The 21,942-nt window shown below is 47.0% G+C and overlaps 4 protein-coding genes across 4 annotated transcripts; 3 read left to right on the top strand and 1 right to left on the bottom strand.

Annotated features, from left to right (window-relative positions):
* Positions 1-263: 263 nt before the first annotated feature.
* I302_107699 (uncharacterized protein) lies at positions 264-6,803 on the top strand (the record flags this gene model as incomplete). The annotated part of the gene is made up of 7 exons (XM_065870517.1): positions 264-844; positions 927-1,452; positions 1,563-1,998; positions 2,070-3,032; positions 3,124-6,256; positions 6,448-6,576; positions 6,665-6,803. 7 exons carry the CDS (start codon positions 264-266, stop codon positions 6,801-6,803), a joined length of 5,907 nt encoding a protein of 1,968 aa, XP_065726589.1.
* Positions 6,804-7,169: 366 nt separating this feature from the next.
* On the top strand, positions 7,170-10,272 carry I302_107698 (uncharacterized protein; the record flags this gene model as incomplete). Its single annotated transcript, XM_065870516.1, has 13 exons — positions 7,170-7,270; positions 7,352-7,401; positions 7,525-7,633; positions 7,701-7,824; positions 7,898-7,976; positions 8,078-8,463; positions 8,547-8,576; positions 8,638-8,727; positions 8,785-8,858; positions 8,921-8,990; positions 9,049-9,253; positions 9,314-9,453; positions 9,517-10,272. 13 exons carry the CDS (start codon positions 7,170-7,172, stop codon positions 10,270-10,272), a joined length of 2,214 nt encoding a protein of 737 aa, XP_065726588.1.
* Positions 10,273-10,752: 480 nt separating this feature from the next.
* Positions 10,753-17,006, bottom strand: I302_107697 (uncharacterized protein; the record flags this gene model as incomplete). The annotated part of the gene is made up of 14 exons (XM_019193174.1): positions 10,753-10,918; positions 10,979-11,083; positions 11,151-13,591; positions 13,647-14,762; positions 14,829-14,889; positions 14,941-14,988; positions 15,038-15,059; positions 15,114-15,193; positions 15,244-15,424; positions 15,483-16,047; positions 16,103-16,366; positions 16,438-16,610; positions 16,666-16,762; positions 16,923-17,006. 14 exons carry the CDS (start codon positions 17,004-17,006, stop codon positions 10,753-10,755), a joined length of 5,403 nt encoding a protein of 1,800 aa, XP_019044651.1.
* Positions 17,007-18,060: 1,054 nt separating this feature from the next.
* On the top strand, positions 18,061-20,800 carry I302_107696 (uncharacterized protein; the record flags this gene model as incomplete). The annotated part of the gene is made up of 8 exons (XM_019193175.1): positions 18,061-18,112; positions 18,177-18,349; positions 18,406-18,504; positions 18,594-18,714; positions 18,806-19,076; positions 19,143-19,404; positions 19,470-19,662; positions 19,737-20,800. 8 exons carry the CDS (start codon positions 18,061-18,063, stop codon positions 20,798-20,800), a joined length of 2,235 nt encoding a protein of 744 aa, XP_019044652.1.
* Positions 20,801-21,942: the final 1,142 nt, after the last annotated feature.

The following is a 21,942-nucleotide window of genomic DNA, read 5'->3' as shown; positions in this document are numbered from 1 at the left end:
CATCGAACAAGCATACCATATAGAACTTCACAATCACACTCACACTCTTTTAGAATCTTGTGATCATTAAAGGAACAGTCGAAATCAAAAGCCCTCTCAGAACCCTGTCACTTTCACGGCCAAATCGTAATCACCCTCTCCACAACAAAGCATTCACATCTTGAAACAATCAGTACGAGTAACGACACCATACACATCCAGACGACTCACGAGCAACATTCTTCTTTCTTCCTTGTGATTCTCCATTTCATCCATAACACGCCATGCCAATGCCAGGCGAAAGGTTCTTACCGTCCTCCCTCAACCCCTTCTCTAGATCCTCCGGATCTGCATCTGGGTCCGGCACAGGTCCAGGAGTGAACCAGCCTACCCCCTCTACCTCGACATCAACATCAACATTCATGCAACCTCCTTTCACAGGCTCAGCAAACCTCCCACCTACAGACCCGCACAAAGCATTGGCCGAACTACTAGCGACGTCCCCAACACAAAGGGATAGTAAGATATCCAACTCTGTTAAAGCCGCTATTATTCGAAGTCTATTTCAAAGCATCTGGCAGAAATCCGATTGGGTAAAATACTTTCTGCCTCCTTCTCCAACCTCAACGGGATCCAGTCCGGAGAAGAGTAATGTGGGGATACCGAGCTTTGGAAATTTGAATGATTGGTTGATCAATGATCTGAACGATACTTTACTATCACCCAAGCCGTGGAGTCTGAATACTGCTCAGGCTAAATTAGATGAAGCGTACAAGGCCAAGGGGATTCAGTCGTTCAGGAAGACAAGGAATGGAACGGTATGTGGAAAGGTGTTTAATAGGTTTGAAAGGACTTTTACCTGCAAGTGAGTAAATATACCATTCAATGAGTATAGGTCCAACCCTGTCATCAAAAGCGTAATACTGATTCTATGTCGTATCTACCAGGACATGCGCCATAAACCCCTCAGTAGTCCTATGTGCAGAATGCTTCGAATCCTCCGACCACGAAGGCCATGAAGTCCTCTTCGGACAATCATATTCTTTCTCAGCGTCGTGCGATTGCGGCGATCCCTCAGCTTGGAAAGTCCCCTCATCCTCTATGGGCTGTTCGCATCATCCACCTCTTGGAGAAGGCGAAAAACCAATACAGATATTGAAATACGAGATACCCGATAATCTCCTCTTGGCGATACATAGGACTATAGTGATGGTATTGGAATTTATCATTCAGACGCTGCAGCATTCGTTGATCCCCTCGGAATATGGTCATTTACCGAAGACGGAAGAGGAGCTGAAGAACTCTGAACAGCCTACTGGGGAGTCGAGGGAACGTAGAGATAAGGGACCTTGGGCGGTGGTGATGTGGCAGGATGAAAAGCATGTTTCGAGGGAGATGAGTAGGCAGCTGAGGGATGCGCTGGGGATCAAGTGGGAGGTTGCGGAACAGTGGGTGAGAGAAGTGGACGAGGTTGTGAGTTATAATCGTCATACTATCCTTTCCACGCTTCAATGGCGTAATGGCACGACCTCTCATAGCCTTGTCAGGACTATATACTGATCACCGTATCTTTATCTCTGCAGGGCCGGAAAGTCGTCTTGGTATCGCCAAACCCAGTGGTAGCCTTCCACGGAGCGAACATGATCCAGCAAATCGACGCACCTGTCTCCTTACGGTTAGCTACCGACGCCTATAAGGAAGAACTCGTGGGAGTACTGATTTCTTGGTTATACGATATGGTGCAGTCAACTATCGACGGAGACGACACAGTATTCAAGAGGATGTTGGCCAAAGCCCTCTACGAGCCTAGAATGAGAAACGCAGGTGTAGGTGCTGGAACACCCTTGGCAGCAGACTTGAAAGATTTAGAATGGGGGAAAATCATGGGTGGACATGACACGAGAAGGATCGATTGGTTATTACAGCTGGATTCGAGGTTATGGAAGAAGGCGAAATGGGAGATGAGGCAGATATACTGTTCGGTATTGCTTTTTGACGAGGACGTGAGGAAGGATCTGGGTGAGTCTTGCTTCTTCAATCACTGCTCACTCAGAAATGTTGGCTAATCCGGTTCTACGTCTATGGAATAGCGTCCCGAGTTGCTATGAACTACCCCCGCCTCGTCGAACATTACCTCTTTCAAGAGCGAGAGCTTGACACCAACATCATTTATTCCTCAGCCTACCTCATCTTCACCGATGGTGCTGTCTGTGCTCACGCGACAACAAAAGGCCAGCTATACCACAACGTGATCAACGTCGCTCATTCATGGTTCACCAACCAAATTGTCAAGACAGATGGGTGTGATCGCCTGATAATCCCCCCTATCCACTTTGATCCTGCCGACAACTCAGCAAAAGGTCGAGTGGACACTGATGTACCTGCCTTCCGAAGCAAGAAGGGACTCGCCTTACTGGGTCATCTGCGAAGTATGGTCCGACACCCCGAGATGCGTCAACTTATCGTTCGACAACCTCAACTGTTCAATCGGGCATTATTGTTCGTCAACATGTTTGTGGGTCTTCAACCCCAGAAGCGAGAACAGAGCGAGCACGTGGAGTACGAAGTCGATTGGTATAAGTCCTTCATAATTCTACCGGACATGTCTAAACTCTGTCGAGAGCTTGGAGAGATATTCCTGAGTGGGACGATAGATCATGTCTTGGGATCGATGGCGGTGGTGGTCAATAGGATATTAACGGATATGATGCTGATGTCGAACACGCTGGATAAGGAGAAATATCAGAGACCCGTCGAACACGATGTTCAAGATGTCTTGTATAAGAATTCGAGATTCTCGTTGATCAAACAGTCGATAACGAGAATAGAGGCTTTCAGTTTCCACCATTATTTAAACTACCTCTTGGCGGAGATGGTCAAATCGAGTGCGAATCAACTTATCGAGCTGAACGATGATACTGCCAACAACGCGAGTACTTCGTCCTTGAAGGGGTTGAACTTCAAGCAGATAGTTGAGAAGTTCGTGCTGCGAGCGCAGAATCAGAGCGATAGTGAGAGGATGAAGTTGATGATTATCGAATGGTCTATACAAAGTGAGTTGATACTTTGTGATTATCCTCAAGAAGAAAGAGGAGATTATCTTGCTGTGTGTTGACGAAGATTGCTGATACGTGAAAACTCCAGCCCACGTCGTCCTCTCTCAAATCCGCGCGGACATGTGGAAGAAGAACGGTACTGCGATGAGAATGCAACATCATCACTATCGAGAACCGACTGTCCGAGAATCAACCCTCGATCAAGACTTCTTCCTTCTCCAATTTGGACTGTGTATCATCGATCCTCTCAAATTCATGGTCGCCCTGATTGACAGATATGGCCTATCACCATGGTTCAGAGGCAATCCTAAGAACCCGGATATCTGGTTGTCCCACGCCACCGAACCGAAGCAGCGTATCAACCTTCTTGAAGATTTCTTGCTACTTGTTATCCACCTTGTATCTTACCCTGCTATCATCGACAATTGGTCGAGGGATAAGATAACGAGAAAACACATAATTCATCAATTGGCAGTTCAACCTTTGACCTACTCAGAAATATACAAGAAGTTACCGGAACGAAGTCAAGAAACAAGTGTGACGCCGATCTTACGATCCGTTGCCGATTTCAGAGAACCTACCGAATCTGCTCCCGGTCAATACTCGCTCAAAGACGAACTATACGATGAAGTCGATCCATATTGGCATTATTACACAAAGAATGACCAGCGCGGAGCAATGGACAAGATCGTCGCTCGAGCAAAGAAGCGCAATCCGTCGGTCGAAGATCCTCTCATCCTACCTCAACCCCTCGAATTGCCTGCTGCTGGTCGACCCTTCTCATCCGTTGGCGATTTCCTACACACCAACGTGGTCAGCGACTTGGTCTACTGGGCGATCTCACACTGTTTACATATAGGTAATCCCGATCAATGGGCTTTGATTGTTCACGCGGCCATGCCAGCTGAAGCTAAAGGATCACCTGTCATACCCACTTGGGACTTCGTTCTGGACTATGCTCTTCACCTCACGATGATAGCTTTGTCTGTCGCTCCTACGGAATTTGCCGAAGCCTCACTGCAGATCAAAGGTGCCGAAGGAGATCATTCGACTTTCCAGAATCTATGGCTCATGCAAACCCAATCCGCATACAAGCCATACAAAGCTAGGATCGACTACATCCTCGACACCATCGTCAAGCATCTTCCAGCAGACTACACCGTTGACTACCGAGCCAACAGAGAAGCCGAATCGCTACTACAGCTTTCTTCACCTGCTAAACCCGATCCCAAAGCAGCTGCTGCTGCTAGGCAAAAGGCGATCATGGCTGCTTTCGCCAAACAGCAGCAGGACTTTGCAGCTATGATGGAGGAAGAGAGCGGAGACGAGGACGAGTCAATGGCAGAGGACGATGATATGGGTGAGGCAGGAGCCAACGGAGAGAGCGAAACGTACGGACAGTGTATCGTCTGTCAGGAAGATATAACGTCAAAAGCTCCCGGAGGAATGATGGCTCTCCTCCAGCCCAGTCGAACGATTAGAGAAGCAGTACATGATCGAGATTGGTTTGAGGAGTCTTTGCAATCCCCGACAAGTCTAGACAAACCCACAAGATACCATCGATTCTCATACGAAAATGGCGAGAAGTCCGAACCCGCGACCACTCAAGGATATCCCAGTACCGCGCTGAAATTCGGAGTTCACATGTCGGCGTGCAGTCATTTCATGCATGATTCGTGTATGACCAACTACTTTGAAGCTACCAAGACTCGACATACTCAGCAAGTCCAGAGACATCATCCTGAAAATGCCGTACGATTGGAATACATGTGTCCTTTGTGTAAATCACTTGGAAATGTCTTGATCCCCGTGGAGAATAGTACGACCGTTAGAAAACCGCCTATAGTAATTAAGAAAGATGGGGAGAAGTTGCCCAGTCTCTCAGTGACTATACGTAAAGTGTCGAGCGAGGGATTACTTAGAGTGGCGGATAGTCAGAGGATATGGGATCATCACTTTGAAACTGGGGAGGTTATTCCTTGGTTCTCTGATTGTGTGTTTTCGGTCCATTCGCTGGATCATGCGCATAGAAGAGGACAGATGCGAAGTACGTCTAGAATGGCCGATAGAATGAGGGGATTGATCCGACCCCTATCTGAACAATCTCAACGGATAAGAGGAAAGAAAACTCATATGTACTTGCCTGACGATATGGTTGGATATACCGTCTCGATGGCTGAGATCACCCAGCGTGGAATTGGTGGACCGTCGACTATAAATGGGAAAGGGGTTTTGACTGTCGCTGAGCAGATACCGGAATTATCGATGAAGTTGATCAAGAAGTTGATAGGGTTATTACAACTAGAACTAGATCTATATTTCGGACCAGGATTCGATAGGACCGCGTTACGAGTGGGGATTTTCGCGAGGTTCTTACCTGATTGGTATCGGTCTTCGACATTACCTTCACCCCTACTTCTTCGAAAACCACTGGGAATGGTCATAGAAACAGCTGCGATCGCTCCAGACCTATTACAATCCGTGATAGTCATGGCCTACTACGCCGAATTGACACGATCAATGTTAGGATTATCCCTGTTCGTCAAGAAGAGCTGTACTTCCCCTTCGACCACTTCCAAGATTAGTCAACCGTCATTAAGATCTACTCCACCATTCGACCCGACCCTTCCCGACGCATTAGAGTTGTTCACGGGATTCAAACCTATCATGTTATCCATCTTGCGGAACGCCGGCCCCTTCGCAGATGCAGAGGGAATTATCAATATGATCTCTGATGAGATGTTGGCTAAACTCGTTTATTCACATACACTCCCATTCCTGCGACGAGCAGCAATAATTTATAATGCCGTTTCTGGTTCATACCCCAATACCTCCCCCAACGTCCTTGACCAACTAAACCCGAGCCAGGGAGGTATAAGCGAATATAGAAGATTGTTATTATTACTTGGTATCCCCCCGCCCAAAGAGACGCTACGAGACCCGACCACCACTGAAACTCCTATCGTGGCAAGATGGTTAACCCAATGGGCATCACAGGGCCGAGTCATCCCTTCTCTTGAGTACCCTGGAGCATATGAACTGGTCAGATTACCTACGAAATGGGAGAGTTTGGTACTGGATTATCAGAATAGACGGTGTGGGAGGTGTAAGACCAAGCCTACCTATCCTGCGCTGTGTCTTTTCTGCGGGGAGATGGTGTGTCTGGGTGGGGATTGTTGTTCGGTGGGTGAGGAGGGGGAATGTAATCTACATATGAGGGAGTGAGTGACTGTCTTCCTTTCTTCGTGATCATCTTCCTCCTGCCTTCCTTTTCTTTTCTTCGCTTCTGTTCCTTCTATCGGGTCCATCTTGCTCTTGAGGGACAAAGAAGAGTCTCATTCTTCTTCTTTTTCACTTTCGTTATCTGTCAAGCCCGAGACGACTGACCGATAATTTCCTACTTCCTACCCAGATGCGGCGCGGTCGTAGGCATGTTCGTGGATATACGACGATGGATCATTTTGTACCTGTACGCTGGATCGGGGAGTTTCGGTCATATGCCGTATTTGGATGAACATGGGGAATTGGACATTTCCATGAGGTGGGTGAACATCTCCCAATCTTCAATGAAACGACCTTGTCTCGTGCTTCGTCCTTCATCTTGCTAATCATGTGCTGTGCTCTACCAGACGAGGTCATCGACAATACGTCCATGTCGGCCGACTCGACGAACTTCGAAAAGCTACTTGGTTGCAGCACAATATCCCGCATTTAACGGCTAGGAGGTTGGAATTGACTTCTGATGGAGGTGGGTGGGGGTGTTTGTAGGAGCTCACCTATAATCGGAAAAATAGATATTTCTTCCTATCTTGTCTTGTTCGGTGATACCTTGAGTTTTGTGGTTTGTCTTATACCTTGTAATTGTAGCATATATCATGAACATAATCATATTATCGGTATTAGCATATCGTGTGGAATACCTTGACCAGCATCCTAGAGAACATTACATCACGATGCCACTCTGTAGCAACGCGTCGACTGCTTCGATCGCCTCCACTTTGTATCGAATGTTGATGTTTACAAATTGCTGTATTCTCTTCCTCCTCTCTCACAAGATCATCAATAGAAAACGATTACTTGACATCATTGAGTTCACCTCTCTTCCACGACATTGACGATGGCCCAGTAAAAACCATGTCATTCTTATCTGGACCTTCGAGGCGGTCGGATGCGAGGAACGATAATGGACCGGTCACTTATAGGCATCTGCTCAGTCCTCAGTCTATGACCGTGTTGTGAGTTGGGTATCTGGTTCAATCAAGATTGATGGATACCAGACTTCGCATAGCTCACATTCATGTCTCTCAATCGATTAGCAATCCTCTACGGACGATAGCTCATTGTGATATCGATGCAGCCTATGCACGTGAGTTGATCTTTAAGCCATCAGCCGTCATACTTTAGCTCATCGATCCATTTCCAAAAGCCCTGCCTCTCCTTAAATTTTTCTCATAGTCACCGTGATATACTGATCACGCATAACAACTAGAGTTCGAACAAGTCCGACTCGGCTTACCAGACGACATACCCCTCATATGTGCACAATGGCAGAGTATAATAGCTGTCAACTACCCAGCGAGGAAATACGGTATCAAGCGGTGAGCTAGTCTATCTGGAATCACTCACTGTTCCGCAGAAAGTAGCTCAAGCTCATACCTCGACTAGGTTCACAACATTAGACGAGGCCAGGAAGATGTGTCCCGAGCTAGTGGTCCAGCACGTAGCGACCTATCGGAACGGGGAGAGCGAAGCTGGATATTGGGGTGAGGTGGACCCTCAGACACATAAGGTAAGTCAGCTAGCTACGTTACATCTCTCTGGATCGTGGGATAGCTGATTTAGGATCCATGTACGTCTAATAGGTTAGTTTGGATCCTTACAGAAGGGAGAGTCTGAAGATCTTGGCTATCTTCAAGGAGATGGTACCGAAGGGTGAAATTGGTAAGTCTCTCTATTCCTACCGTACTTTGAGAGAAGGGTTTTAGAGAGAGAGGAATGACGAGATCGTTCCGATCAAAGCTGATATAGTACGGACATCACAGAAAAAGCATCTATCGACGAAGCCTTCCTTGACCTCACTCCAATGGTATTAGAAAAGCTCCTCACCCTCCATCCATACCTATCTACCATCCCAGATGACGCACCTGAAGGGATCGATTCTCCCCTACCTCCACCACCACCTATCAACTGGTCAAAGGCGGGGAACGTGTTCCCTATAAATGGTGAATCGGAAGACCAAACTTCGTCTCAAGCTCAGGCAGAGGAAGAAGCCGAACAGAGGAGTGATGATGGGCATGATGAAGATACTTTGATACGGAGGAATAGGAGCAATGATACTTGGGAAGATTGGGCTTTGTGTATTGGGGCGGAAATTATGAGAGATACGAGGGATGAGGTGTTTAGGCAGTTGCATTATACGTGTTCTGCCGTGGGTTTGCGCTTCTTAGCGGATGCTCTGCATTTGTAGTGTACGATTGAATGGTTGGCTGATATAGTGAATACTCTGGATAGGGCATCGCACATAATAAGGCTATGGCAAAGGTTTGTTCAGCTTTGCGACTCATTGCCGTAGTTCGGATAGCTGACTTTCACTATATCACAGCTCTGCTCGGCTTGGAAGAAACCCAACAATCAGACTGTTCTCAGAGCCAATGCTACAGCTGCTTTTCTGAGAGATAGGGATTTTACCGATGTAAGTTGAAGATGCCGCCCTCCTCCATATGTGTATCGGTGCTAATGGACCGGGTAGATCCGGACACTCGGTGGGAAATTGGGTAATGCTATGGCTACAGAGTATGGGGCGAAGACTGTTGGCGATATGTTGTGAGTACAGCTCTACCAGCGTCCATCAATGATTGGGAAGCTAAAACATCATTGAATGACAGGCTCGTTCCGCTAGAAGAGATGCAATCACGCTTTGGAGAAGAGAGTATATGGGTATACAATATACTCAGGGTCAGTACAGCTGCTCTCGTCCAACATGTCTGTGATCAGGCTAATATCGTTTCTGCAGGGTATTGACCATACCGAAGTGAAAGGAAGAGTAGCTACGAAATCGATGTTAGCTTCGAAGAATGTTCGACCGAATGTGAGAACACCAGAACAAGGTCATCATTGGTTATCAGTGTTATCTGGGGAATTGAATGTACGATTGAGGGAAGCTAGGGAGGTAGCACCTGGATTGTGGCCAAAGACTTTGGTATTGAGTACGAGACAAGGCGAGTCTGCATTATAACACCCAATCTAAACAGTTGAGTGAAGCTGATGTCGACGATCAGGTATCGACCCGTCGAGATCGAGACAGACTCCGTTCCCATTCACTCGTCATCTATCCACCGAGTATATACTGAAGTACGCCAGGAAATTATGGGAAGAAGCTACTCTGCCAATGAAGAATGGAACTATGAAGCTGAACAATGTGAGTTAGTGCTTTGCCTGCCTCTCCTGAACAAATAGCAGCTGACTCTTGTTCGTTACGCAGATCGCCTTATCCTTTACTGGCTTAGAGAGATTGGAAGGTGGTCAACAGGGAATAGAGAATTTCTTTGCTCAACCTAAAGCTTCCAGCTCAAGCACCCCAATGCAAGATACCCAGATCCTTCGTCCCCCTCTATCAGCAGACAACTCATCTTCTTCCTCAACCATTCCAACCATCTCCAACCTCGCTAAAAGACCATTATCGCCTACTCTCACCCCCTCTTCCAGCTCAGCAGGCCCATCACCTAAGAAACCTAGATTACCTACCTTACATACTGGGAAGAAGAAGATGGGGTTAGATGCGTTTTTGACTAAGAGAGGAGAATCGTCAGCTATCAAGAGGGAAGAATCGCCTTCCTTGGCGGCTCTCAGTTCTACATCATTGCCAATTGAGATTGGAGATGATGATGACGTGCTATTGGGTGCGGAAGCTGTGAATGAGGATGAGATCGCAGAAGCTGGACCGTCTAGGGTCAATCAAGTCCTGCCTCCCGATGACGTGGGGAGATGGACGTGTCCGAAATGTCATGAGACGATCTCAACTCCTGAAGACCTACAAGAAGAGGAAAGAGCGATGTTGTTGAGAGCGCTGAAACAGGAACACGAAGATTGGCACTTTGCGTTATCCCTTCAAGATGGTGATCATGGCAAGAGACCAGCGAAAAGTTCATCGAATAGATCCAACGGCGGGGAAGGAAGTACAGTGAAGAAGAGAAAGAAGAAAGTGGAAGGAATAAAAGCGTTTTTCAAACCTAAGTAAACCGTAGTCATGACCATCTCTAGTAGACCACAACTTACGATAATATTGTCGTGCAAATACATCCCTGTTGTATTCCAAATCAAGTATGAACAAAATGTATCATCTTGCATTTTGCACCTCTGTCATAGCTTGGTTATCACACACATATATGCATTGTATGAAACCACGAAACATGCATTTTTATATTATTTTGATGATTTTGATTTTGGGGTAAAAGGTTAAATATGAATGAAGAGATTAGTGCGATTTCTGTCTCTCTCTCGCGAAAGGATAATACAAATTACAAAGTCTTTTATCGTTTAGTTGTCACCATCTCCATCTCCATCTCTCCTTCTCTTTCTCGCTCAAAAGGTCAAGTCACTCAACCAAACTAGTCATATATCCAAAATGTATGAACAACACGGTCCGATACCTTTCACCACGAACAAATCAAAGCGTCTTCCACTATAACCAACCACCACTCAATTGTCCTCTTCCCAATCAACTCTTCCAACTGGGACTAGCCCCATAGCTTCCACTATTACCCCACCCAGGTCTGACCTGTCCATTCGTTGCGGCCCCATTTGGTCTCTGTCCATTAGCCTGATTCGTACCGTTCACACCGCCGTATGCAGGCGAAGCAGGTGAATAAGCGGGTGAAGCGGGACTGTTCACCAACGATTAGCATGAGTCCCATCGCGCAGAAAGTAATATCATTATGACTCACCTGTAAGCAGGACTGGCAGGCGAATAAGCTGGGCTTGCTGGCGAGTATGCAGGACTTGCAGGAGAATAGGTAGGAGAGGTAGGACTGAATTGTGGACTTGTGGGACTATCATAGCATATCACATATATCAGCTACCGTATTTACTGCAGGGTAAGTAGAAACGGGGACTTACGAATACCTCGGACTGGTAGCCTGGAAAGCTGCCGGACTGGTCGGACTATAAGTCGGCGAGGTAGGTGAGAATGCAGGAGATGCAGGCGAATATCTAGGACTAGTAGGCGAGTACTGTGGCGAGGTCACGCCCATACCGCCCATAGGAGAGGTCGGGGAATAAGCAGGCGAAGCTGGAGAGTAAGGGGATGCTCTGTTCATACCCGCACCAGTACTTGCGTAAGCTGGCGAGGCGGGGGAATAGGTAGGCGAGGAAGGTGAGAACGAAGGCGAAGCGGGGGAGAATTGAGGAGAGGAAGGAGAGTATTGAGGAGAGGAAGGCGAATAGGCTGGTGAGGTGGCACCTGCATATCCACCTGCTCCTCTGGGAACCCAAGGTGATGCTGCGCCGGCACCTGCGAAAGGTGAGGTGGGGGAGTACGCAGGACTGGTGACTGCGAATGGGGATGTTGGGGAGTACCCAGCAGGGGAAGAAGGTGAATATCCAGCTGCTGCAGGTGACATCCCACCATGCATTGGTGAGGTTCCGTATCCCATATAAGGGAAATTGCCCCCTTCCTCGTTATTGGAAGTTTGCATAGGCGAGAAGGCAGCTGAGCCAACCGATCCCTTCGCTCCGTCCCACATGGGTGAGAAGTTGTCGTACGGCGTCATAGCTCCACCGGGGGTCATTCCTCCCGCTAATCCACCAGAGGCAGCCAACATGTTTTGAACGGGTAGTCGATGATCCACAATGACATCCTTCAACATGTTCATGTCCAACGAAACATCGAAAGCCCCGGTTCCCATAGGTGCCATCTGACCCAATAACACATTCTCAGCTACACCTCGACAGTCATCTACGTCACCGACGGCGGCAGCTTCGAGCAGAATTTCGACAGTCTCTTCGAACGAAGATCTTGATAACGCTCCAGCATCGGTTCGGTTGATACCGTGTCGAGTGATTGACATGAGAGATCCCTTGGAACACATAAGATCACAAAGTAAAGCCAAGTGTCGGTAGTTAACATAAGAACCACCCATCTCTATGACACCGTTCAATTCCTTGTACAAGGCGTTTCGGGCTCCTTCAATACCGAGAGTGGTGTATACTTCGTAACAGTTGTTCGAGTATGTCCTGGGTCCATCAACGCCATCGACCGCCATTACTTCCTTCAAGTTGATACCATCGGTTTCGAGGAACCATTCCTTCGCTTGATCATATTCACCCTGTTGGGACAGAACGACCTGTTTCCCTTCTGAGATGAACACTCTCTGGATACCCTTGATACCACCCAACACAACTTGATCTAACAAAGTTCCCTCGATTCGTTTCAAGAACATATCTTCATCACCTAATAACTCTTCATCCTCTTTCTCAGCGACAACTCTCAATCGAATGATCAACTTAGGGGCATTGTCTTCAGAGTGGATGACAAATACGTCCTTTCCAACTTGCTCAGCTATAGCATTGACGATTTGAGACATCTCATAACCACCTTCTAACACCTTAGCTCGATCAAGTTCCAGACGAAGTAACCACGGTGAGTGAAGTTCGAGCCGAATATCCTCATCTGGAATGGCAAAGAACGCATCCACGAAGTCTTGATCCTCTTCGATATCTGTTGAATCGAGTTTAGGATCATAGAAGATTTCGACCGAGGCGGTGATATCCCGAAGTCGGGTGTATGTGAGTTTTCGCATGATCTGATGAGCATCTTCCTCCGTTCTACTGTACTCGGGATCCAGGTAGACGTTGAGAGCGGGAGTTCTGATGTTCACGGCGACATTGATGATTTCCTTCAATCGAGGTACACCACCAGTAACTGATTTGGAAGCTACACCCGCATAATGGAAAGTGTTCAAGGTCATTTGAGTAGCGGGTTCACCGATAGACTGAGCAGCGAGAGTTCCAACCATTTCCGAAGCGTTCACAATAGCTTTGTTGAAGATCTGTTCGATTTCTCCAATCACCCAATCGAATGCTTCGGTGTTGAGATGGTAATCTTCGATAACTCTTCGAGTGGCAAGATGAGATCGGAGAAGCATGTTGAAGACGAGAGTAGCGTTATGCTGAGCATCTCTACTCAGCTTGTCATCTCCTCGCACCACTACTAATCTGTCGGCGAGTGCGTTTCTCTGCTCGATCAAATATGCTGGATCCAGATCACTAGGTACTCTAGGATCAATATGGAAGATTTGTTGAGAGTTCTGAATGACACGTTGGATGTTGACGGGAAGAGGATGACCAGGAGTACCGTCCACGTAGATATGGTCTCGGAGTAGACGTCGATCTTCAACGAATTGACGGAACTCCTCATCAAGGAGATTCTGCAGTTCCACCGAACTCTGATCGATACCTGCTTGAAGAACACCCTTCTTGAATCCGCCATCCGCACTCAGCACGTCAATCTTATATCTTCGCTCGAAGGCTTTGTTGGATAGACGAATGATATCAAGACTCTGCGGGGGTTATCAGCTAATATCCTCCTGAACAAACTGGAGGTGAGTTACTCACCTGCTTCTCCATAGCAGAACCATCCATACCATCCTCACCATACAAGAACTGCACGACATCACCAACAGAGTTTCTGACCGTACCATCGTAGCCAACTTTCAGATCCTCCATAGCTTTCACCAATCGTCGTTGGATATAACCAGTCTCAGCAGTTTTCACCGCAGTATCGATCAAACCTTCTCTACCACCCATAGCGTGGAACCAGAATTCTTGAGGAGTCAAACCTCGAAGATACGAGTTCTCTACGAAACCTCTGGATTCCGGACCGTAGTCATCTCTAGAGAAATGGGGTAACGATCGATGCTTGAAACCGAATGTTATACGTTTTCCTTCCACGAACTGTTGGCCAACGACACCGGACATTTGGGAGATGTTGATGAAAGAACCTTTTGATCCTGACACTACCATCTGTTTGACGTTGTTGTCGCCCTTCAAGTTATCCTGCGTTGTTTTACCGGTCCAGTCTCTCGCTTTGTTCAACTCATTCGCGATGGACGCTTCTAGGGTTTCTCGAATCGTCATACCGGGTTTAGGTTTCATCTTGTTCGCTTCTGCCTCAGAGATCAACCGTTGGACCGCTTCTTTGGCTTCGATCATTCGGTTCGTAATTCCAGCCATGGTAGCTTTGTCAACAATGGTATCACCAATACCGACCGAGAAACTGTAATGTAACAGCCAGAAGTTGATCATCTGTTGGCAGGCTGAGAACCAATCTCGAGCGGCGACATGACCCAATTCTCGGAAGATGACGTGTACCAAACCATCGTTGGCAGCACCAGCCATGTTCTTGACGATGGTACCATAGATCAATTCACCATTATCTATCAACACGTTCTCATCGGTCACATCGATAGGCGATGGCTTCTCGTTATTCTTCTTGGTAATGTTGATCCCTTTTGGAATCGTCATCGAGAGAAGTTGTTTACCGGTCCACATAGGTTTGGGTTTAAGAATAGCAGGCGGCGGTATCGTGCCATCCCATCCGACTAGCCAAAGGAGAATATGCTGTACTTGCAGCCAATCCAAAAGGTTATCTCGCAAGGTAAACTTTCGGATACCACAGAGCGTGTCTTGCACGATACCCATGACGGGTTTGTTCGCTTGCGGCGAAACAATCTGCAGAGAGAGTAACAACGTAAGCCCAAGCATGAGTAACATTCAGCTCGGTGCTTAGATATGTACCTGTCTGGGGACCCATGCTATCTGACTGAGCTCCGCTCGTGTCTCTTCGGATTGAGGCACGCTATGATCGAGATTAGCGAAGTTCAGCTGATATTGGCTATGTGATACTTACTGCAAGTTCATTTCGTCACCATCGAAATCGGCGTTATAGGGAGATGTACTAAAGAACAATGTCAGCCTAATACGCGAGTGATGCTGTTGATACATACACTGAAAGATTCAGACGGAAGGCTAGGAGGACACTTTGTCAGCTTGAGTCTACCGGAATGAAGATCTTAAACTCACTAGAATAGTTCATAAGCTTGACCCTATGCGACATCATGGACATTTTGTGCAAACTCGGCTGTCGATTGAACAGTACGAAGCTAAACATAGCGTAAGCTATATCTCATTCAATAGGAAGAGACCAGCTTACTCTCCATCCTTAAGATGCCTCTCTACAATCCATCCAAACTGCAAACTAATAGGTTCGCCAGATTTCCTGTACTTCAAATCCACACGTTCTCCGGTATCTTTGACGTAGTACCTAGCACCAGGATATGTAGCAGGACCATTGTTGACCAAAGTTTGTAGATAAACGATGTTATATGGCGTTACTGATCAACTTGTCAGCTTGCGCACTTCGCGTAACCTGCGGCGATCGATCAATCTCACCTCTTTCAGGATAAGTCAGAGTCATAGCTATACTCCTGGGCACACCAACCTGATCCAACTGTAAATTCGGATCACCAGTGATGACCGTACGAGCCGAGAAATCCACTCGTTTACCCATCAAATTTCCTCTCATTCGACCTTCTTTACCCTTCAACCTCGCTCGAATAGCTTTAATGGCTCTTCCAGCTTTATGCTGATCTCTAGGTAAACCAGCAATCTCATTGTCCATATACGTCGCGACGTGATATTGAAGTAGGTCGAATTGCTCGTTCACCACACTGGGAGGTACACCCTCAGCCTCCATCCGTCTGACGATACCGTTGAATTTGATGATTGATTGGAGTTTATACGTCAAATCATCTTCACTTCGTAGGGCTCCTCCGTCGATGGCAATGGATGGTCGGACCGCTGCTGGTGGTACAGGTAGGACAGTGAGGATCATCCAATCTGGTCGGGCGTACTCGGCGTTCAGACCCATGATATGCAGATCTTCAGCAGGTATCTTTTTGAGGATGTTGTAGACTTCCGAGGGAGGTACGTTGCGTTCTTCAGGTTCGGCAGTGTCCTGTATCGAGAACATTAGCATCGTAAAAGGATATAGTGGGTGCAAATATACTGACCTCTCCCTTATCAGTGGGTTTCCATATACCGGTAAGCTTCAGACCCTTCTTTCGCCACAACGGTTGTTCGTGTCCACATCCACCATGACCCTTCGGTTTCCCTTGTTCAGCCATGAACTGATCCTCCGCCGTAGCATCTCCATCGGGGTTCTCCTCCAAAGAATCAGTCTCACAGACTTTCTTATCCTTGGCAAGAACCCATACAGCTCGTAGACGATGTTGCGCCTTCACTCTTCGAACGACATTTGCGACCATTGGATCTCGCTATTCCATTCTCATCCAATCAACATCTGCTCATTCCACGTCTTTTTCGAAGGGAAGAACGGTGAGCTTACCATGTCGACCTTGAGTTTACCACAACTGTAACAGACACATTCCAAGATCTTTTTCACCTTGATGATGAAACCGGCATGAAAGACAGGTCTTGCCAACTCGATATGACCGAAATGACCAGGACATTCCGCCATTCCTTCCAGACAAGTTTGACACTTGAAATTACGGTCGATAGCTGTTCTTTTGTGAACAAGCGTAACAATCGTCTTTGGGTCAGAAAGACGACTTACTGCCCATTTTAGGATCCATCAGTCCACCGACTTTCTGCCTGTTCGTGGCCTCATCCATCACTTCTGTATATTCGATCTTCGCCACAGAGAATGCTTTCTGAGAAGCGCGAATGGCAAAACCGAGGGTGTAAGCGGATGCATACAATATGAGGACAACAACCCATCCACAAGTGTACAAAACCCCCGATTTCCCCCCTTCTCTCAACAGTTCCCCATTCCACCATGACACCAATAAGATGAAGGTAAAGACCACTCACAATTTCCTCTGGACTCATCACACCGAACTGGATCTCCCTAATCTGCTTGGCCGGAGCCGATGAGTATGGGAATGTGACTGTCATCTTGGCTGATTACCCTCCTTTTCTCTTCTTTCCGATGAACCTTCAAACTCTCTATGTTGTTCTACACTAATCCTGATATTACAGCTTTTTCACTAAATCAGATTCTATGCTTGTTGTAGTACTTTTACACGTCCTGAAGTATCCGAAATAACAATGGTACAATCACTTAAATTAGGGTGGCGATAACTTCCTAAATATATCCACTTTCTCGATAAGAAGTGGGGGGTATTGTTCTCTTCGCTAAACGCGACTTGATGGGTATTTTCGAGTCTAGGTGAGAGGGCTGAGGAATGTGTTGGATATCTGAGATGAAGTTGCCGAGAAGGATCTATGAGTAGCTGATAGAAGGATGGGCGGAATAGAAGGGATGGGATCGAATATCAATCTTTGTCGGCGTGATTCGACGTGTTTTGATGATCGAGAAAGGATACTGTTTTTCAGTCTATGATGTGTGATCGATTTGAGCCGTTCCCTGTATCTGTCTACTCCGATTAAGAAGTAGGAGATGGATGGGTTCGATAAGGTGAGGATAGAGGAGTAAAGTGAAGGTGAGGTTGGATGTTACACCTTGTTATGCTGAGGTTGCTGAGTGAGCGTGAATAGAAGAGACCAACATGGAACACTCAACGGAACTAAATCGACAGTACCAGATAACCCCGCACAGTGATCACGGTAAAATATGAATGTGGCACTCTGTGTTATAGACGATAGCGTCACCCACATCCACCGGTCCATGGATACGATTAACCGTTGGTAATCCACCGTATCACCGCCATCATCACTCTCTCTCTTTCATCAATGCATCGTCGATATTCAGGTCTATTGGATCGCTCAACAATAGTCAACAGTCATCCAAGCAGCGCTCATCCAAGGTCTTCTGCAAACCTTTTCCCTCAAGGAGTATCAAACCCCCCCAAATTGGTCAACTCACATATATCATCGTCCCGTCTTCAGTCAACCTACTCATCCTCTTTCAGCAGTAACAACAGGTCATAGAAAATCAGCAACTCAACCAGGATAACAACAACCTTCATTTCCAGTCAGCTTCGCCAAGATGTCGTGGCTTTGGGGTTCAGCTACCAACCCTCAATTCGAGGAATTAGCAGGTACGTCTTCATCTTCTTCTGTCCATTACTATCATTCGCCGCTCTGACCTCCTATGTGAAATAGAGAAAGCATGTTCTCCCCTACATCTCCCATACCCCCAATCAGAGGATATAGCAACAGCATTGGAAATAGCAGATATGATTAGGTCCAAGGCTGTACAGCCTAAGATGGCTATGCAGAGCTTGAAAAGGAGGATAGCAGGGAAGAACGGTAGAGTACAGATGTACGCTTTGGGGGTAAGCTGCTTCGTCTTCGGAATAGCGAGACAAGGAAGCTTATACGTTGGACATAGCTCACCGATACCTGCATCAAGAATGGAGGGGATCACTTCTTGGCCGAGGTGGCTAGTAAGGAGTTTGTAGATGAGTTGTCGGGCTTGATCAAATCTCAGGTGAGTAGAAATGCAGATGGGAAACAGACATCCGTTTTTATGAACTCCTTCCATTCAAATGAAAGCAACTGACAGATGGATAACCTTAGACTACTAGTCCCGAAGTCAAGCAGATGCTATTGAAGCTATTTCAACAATGGGCTCTAGCGTTCCAATCGAAAAAGGAACTAAGCTTCTTTGTTGATGTGTATAATGAATTGAAGAACTCAGGTGAGTGCATAGATTGCGCTTGTGACCAGCTGTCTTTCGCGAAGACATTGCTGTCGCCACATACGAGCTGACCTATATTGACCTTTTGAAGGCATCCAATTCCCTCCCCCTCCCGCACCCGTCCCATCCCACCTTCTTACCACATCAACTGCACCTGCATGGGTAGACAGTGATGTCTGTATGCGATGTCGTACCGCTTTCACATTTACGAATCGTAAACACCATTGTAGAAATTGTGGTCTGGTATTCGATCAAGCATGTTCGAGCAAGACAATGGCATTACCTAAATTCGGAATAACGGAAGAAGTCAGAGTATGCGAGAGCTGTTGGGTCAAATCTGGAAAGGGCAAAACTTCCGATGGGTAGGTTCAAGCTCATCCTCTTTCTGTCCACGTGTATCCCAAACTGATCGATATGCTTTGTAACAGACCCGCACCAGCGGTACCTGGACGAACACCTCGAAGTCGAGCAGACCTCGATGCGGATCTTCAAAGGGCTATTGAGCTTTCTTTGGCGGAATCGCAACCTGGTGGAAGTAATTTCATAGGTTCTGAACCACCCATAGCTAGGAAAAATGCAACTGCGGAAGAGGATGATGAAGATTTGAGATTGGCCATAGAAGCGAGTTTGAGGGACATGGAGAGAGCTAGACCTAGTGCCCCTTCTGGCTACGATGAACCGGAATACAAAGTGAGCTCTCATTGTCCTTGATGCGATTGAGGACGGAAGATGCTGAGCTGACTATGATGTTTCAGCCCTTACCGACATTCGATCTTGCTCCTAGAGAGACGGAGACGATATTAACATTCTCAAACACTATGGATCAAATGGCTGCGTATGGCGAGAGAGATTTGAGAAGATTCCCTCACGCCCATATTCTGGCGGAACAGGCTTATGGGCTAGGAGAGAAGCTACATAGGAACGCGGAAGAGAAGAGCACCAAGCAACGTGAGTTCATGGTTCCTACCTAGGCCTGCTCAATCTGTTGATCACGAATGCTGATCTGAACCGGTGCATCGCAGAGATGCTCGCGGAAATGCAAAGCAAACTATCCGAAGCTATATCACTGTACGGTAATATTTTAGATGGTCAGCAGGCATACTCGGCACGCAAGATGCAAGAAGAGCAGCAAAGGCGTTATCAGCAACATCAATCGATGTATGCTTATGCACCTTCCCAACAAGCCTATCCTTATGCTCCCCAAGGTTATGCTGCTCCGAACGGTTATGCTCAATACGCTCCTCCCTCTCAACCAGCTTATCAACCACCTCAAACCCAAGCTGCACCATCCTTGTACCCTCAAATGCCTGTCCAACCTAATTATCCTCAAATCCAAACTCAGCAACATCCCTATAGGCAAGAAACAACCTCGCCATCACCTGTCCAACCTTTGCATCAGCAGTACTACCCTCAAACACAGGCCAGTCTAGCAAGGCATCCTTCCCTCCATTCTCATCAGGTGGCATCTTCCCCTCCCGCCCCTCAGCGACAAGCATCCATGACTTACGGTGCTCCTGCGCCTGTATCAGTGGCTATCGAACACCCAACGCCTCAACCGCAGCAGCAGGAAAGTGCTCCACCTGTACCTATGGCTTCGCATCCACCCTCCTCACCCACTACCAGCGTTCATTCGATTGCTCAACAGGCTTCCGCACCTCCCGCACCAAGTAGTCAGGGATCTTACAAATCGCCGGCAGCGGTACATTCCCAATTGGGATCATCCCCCGCTCATTGGAATGGTACTCAATATCAACAATGGGACAGTACACAACAGCAACAGCCGACATACCAACCTTCTCAGCCTGTTCAACAGTCTTACGAACCATACCCACCAGTTCAACAACCTCAGCAAGCGTATCAAAACCAACAACAACAGCAACAACAACAACAACAGCAGCAAGCGTATCAACCGCAACAGCAGTCCAACGGCGTACCCCAAAACCAGCTACCCGCTGGTGTCTACAGCTTAAATTCCTTCCCTTCTGCTCCTGGGCAGATTTTCCCCGATGCGCCGTCGGAATTGCCCGCTCCGGGTAAGACGATCGAGAAGGAAGAGAAGGAGGAAGTACTGTTGATTGATCTGTAATGGCCTATAAGACGATGTGTTGTGATGTGGAAGAATGGTTGTACTGTTATTGATAATTCACTTGTAGAAATGTTGGATTCCACCGATGCATGAGACTCTCAGACTGCTGTATCTCGAGATGATAATGGTGCTCATGACACTATCATGGGATCTCGTCTTTTAACAATGTTTGATGGGTGAAGGACAGTGAAAAGTGGGCCTCCTCGATCAATCATTGTTTTGCTTCCGAGGTATGGTGTCGTCAACTGATCACTCTGATACGCCATAGTCTAACAACGTCCAGTGCATCGGAATCCAATTGTGTATTCTACTTTGCAATAAGTAATCTGCGTCTGTATGACCTCCGGAATGCTCGGATCAACTAGAGCTAGAATGAGCTTGATTGTAGGAACGAGCTAATTCGATTATAAGAGAACAAACAACCCAGTTGTGTTTCAATGTCATCTTATCCACACACACACACAAGCTTTTACTACACACACACACACACACCTGAAACTGGTTGATTCTTCTGCTACACCTAGGCGTTTGTCAAGTCATCATCATGAAGGTGTATCATCTCGGACTCGAAGGCTCCGGTACAAGCTTCATCTCCGTGCACAGCAAGGTGAGGCAATCCACTAACAGATAAATCAAAGGGTATATCTACTATGTGTATTCGGCTGGGCCCACAAAGGATTCAATCGTCCTTCCACTAACCAGCAGTCTAGACGTGTGTGTGTGTACTAAAGATACGGATCTATCGGAAAAGCAGCTCCATCATCAAGCCTCTTAGGAAAGGATGAGATGAGAGATGGGGTACGGAGATCCTTTGTCCGATTTGGGTGGTATTGAGATTGAAGTGGTCAAATCGTCTTTGATGAATTGACTACCACCTTCACCGTCATCGCACTTGGATTGATTCTCGATTCTGCTGGACTGTAATCATCGTTGTACGCTTCTCGCAATTAGAACCAGTCCTGTCGAATCAACCCAAATCAAGTAAACTTTTCTGTTCCCTTTTCAGTGCTCTATCTCCTCCCTCTTTGCGTGGTCTCTCATCGACTTCATCAAGTCAGATCACTATCGTCCAAGATGCCCATATCGTAAGCTTGTCCCTATACCAATACATCCGCTGGAAAATACTGATTTCTGATGGCCAG

The sequence above is a fragment of the Kwoniella bestiolae genome, chromosome 6, assembly GCF_000512585.2.
Source record: "Kwoniella bestiolae CBS 10118 chromosome 6, complete sequence".
NCBI classification, from domain to species: Eukaryota; Fungi; Basidiomycota; class Tremellomycetes; order Tremellales; family Cryptococcaceae; genus Kwoniella; species Kwoniella bestiolae.
The sequence above is the reverse complement of the archived record's forward strand: the minus strand, read 5'-3'. Positions and strand labels throughout refer to the sequence as shown.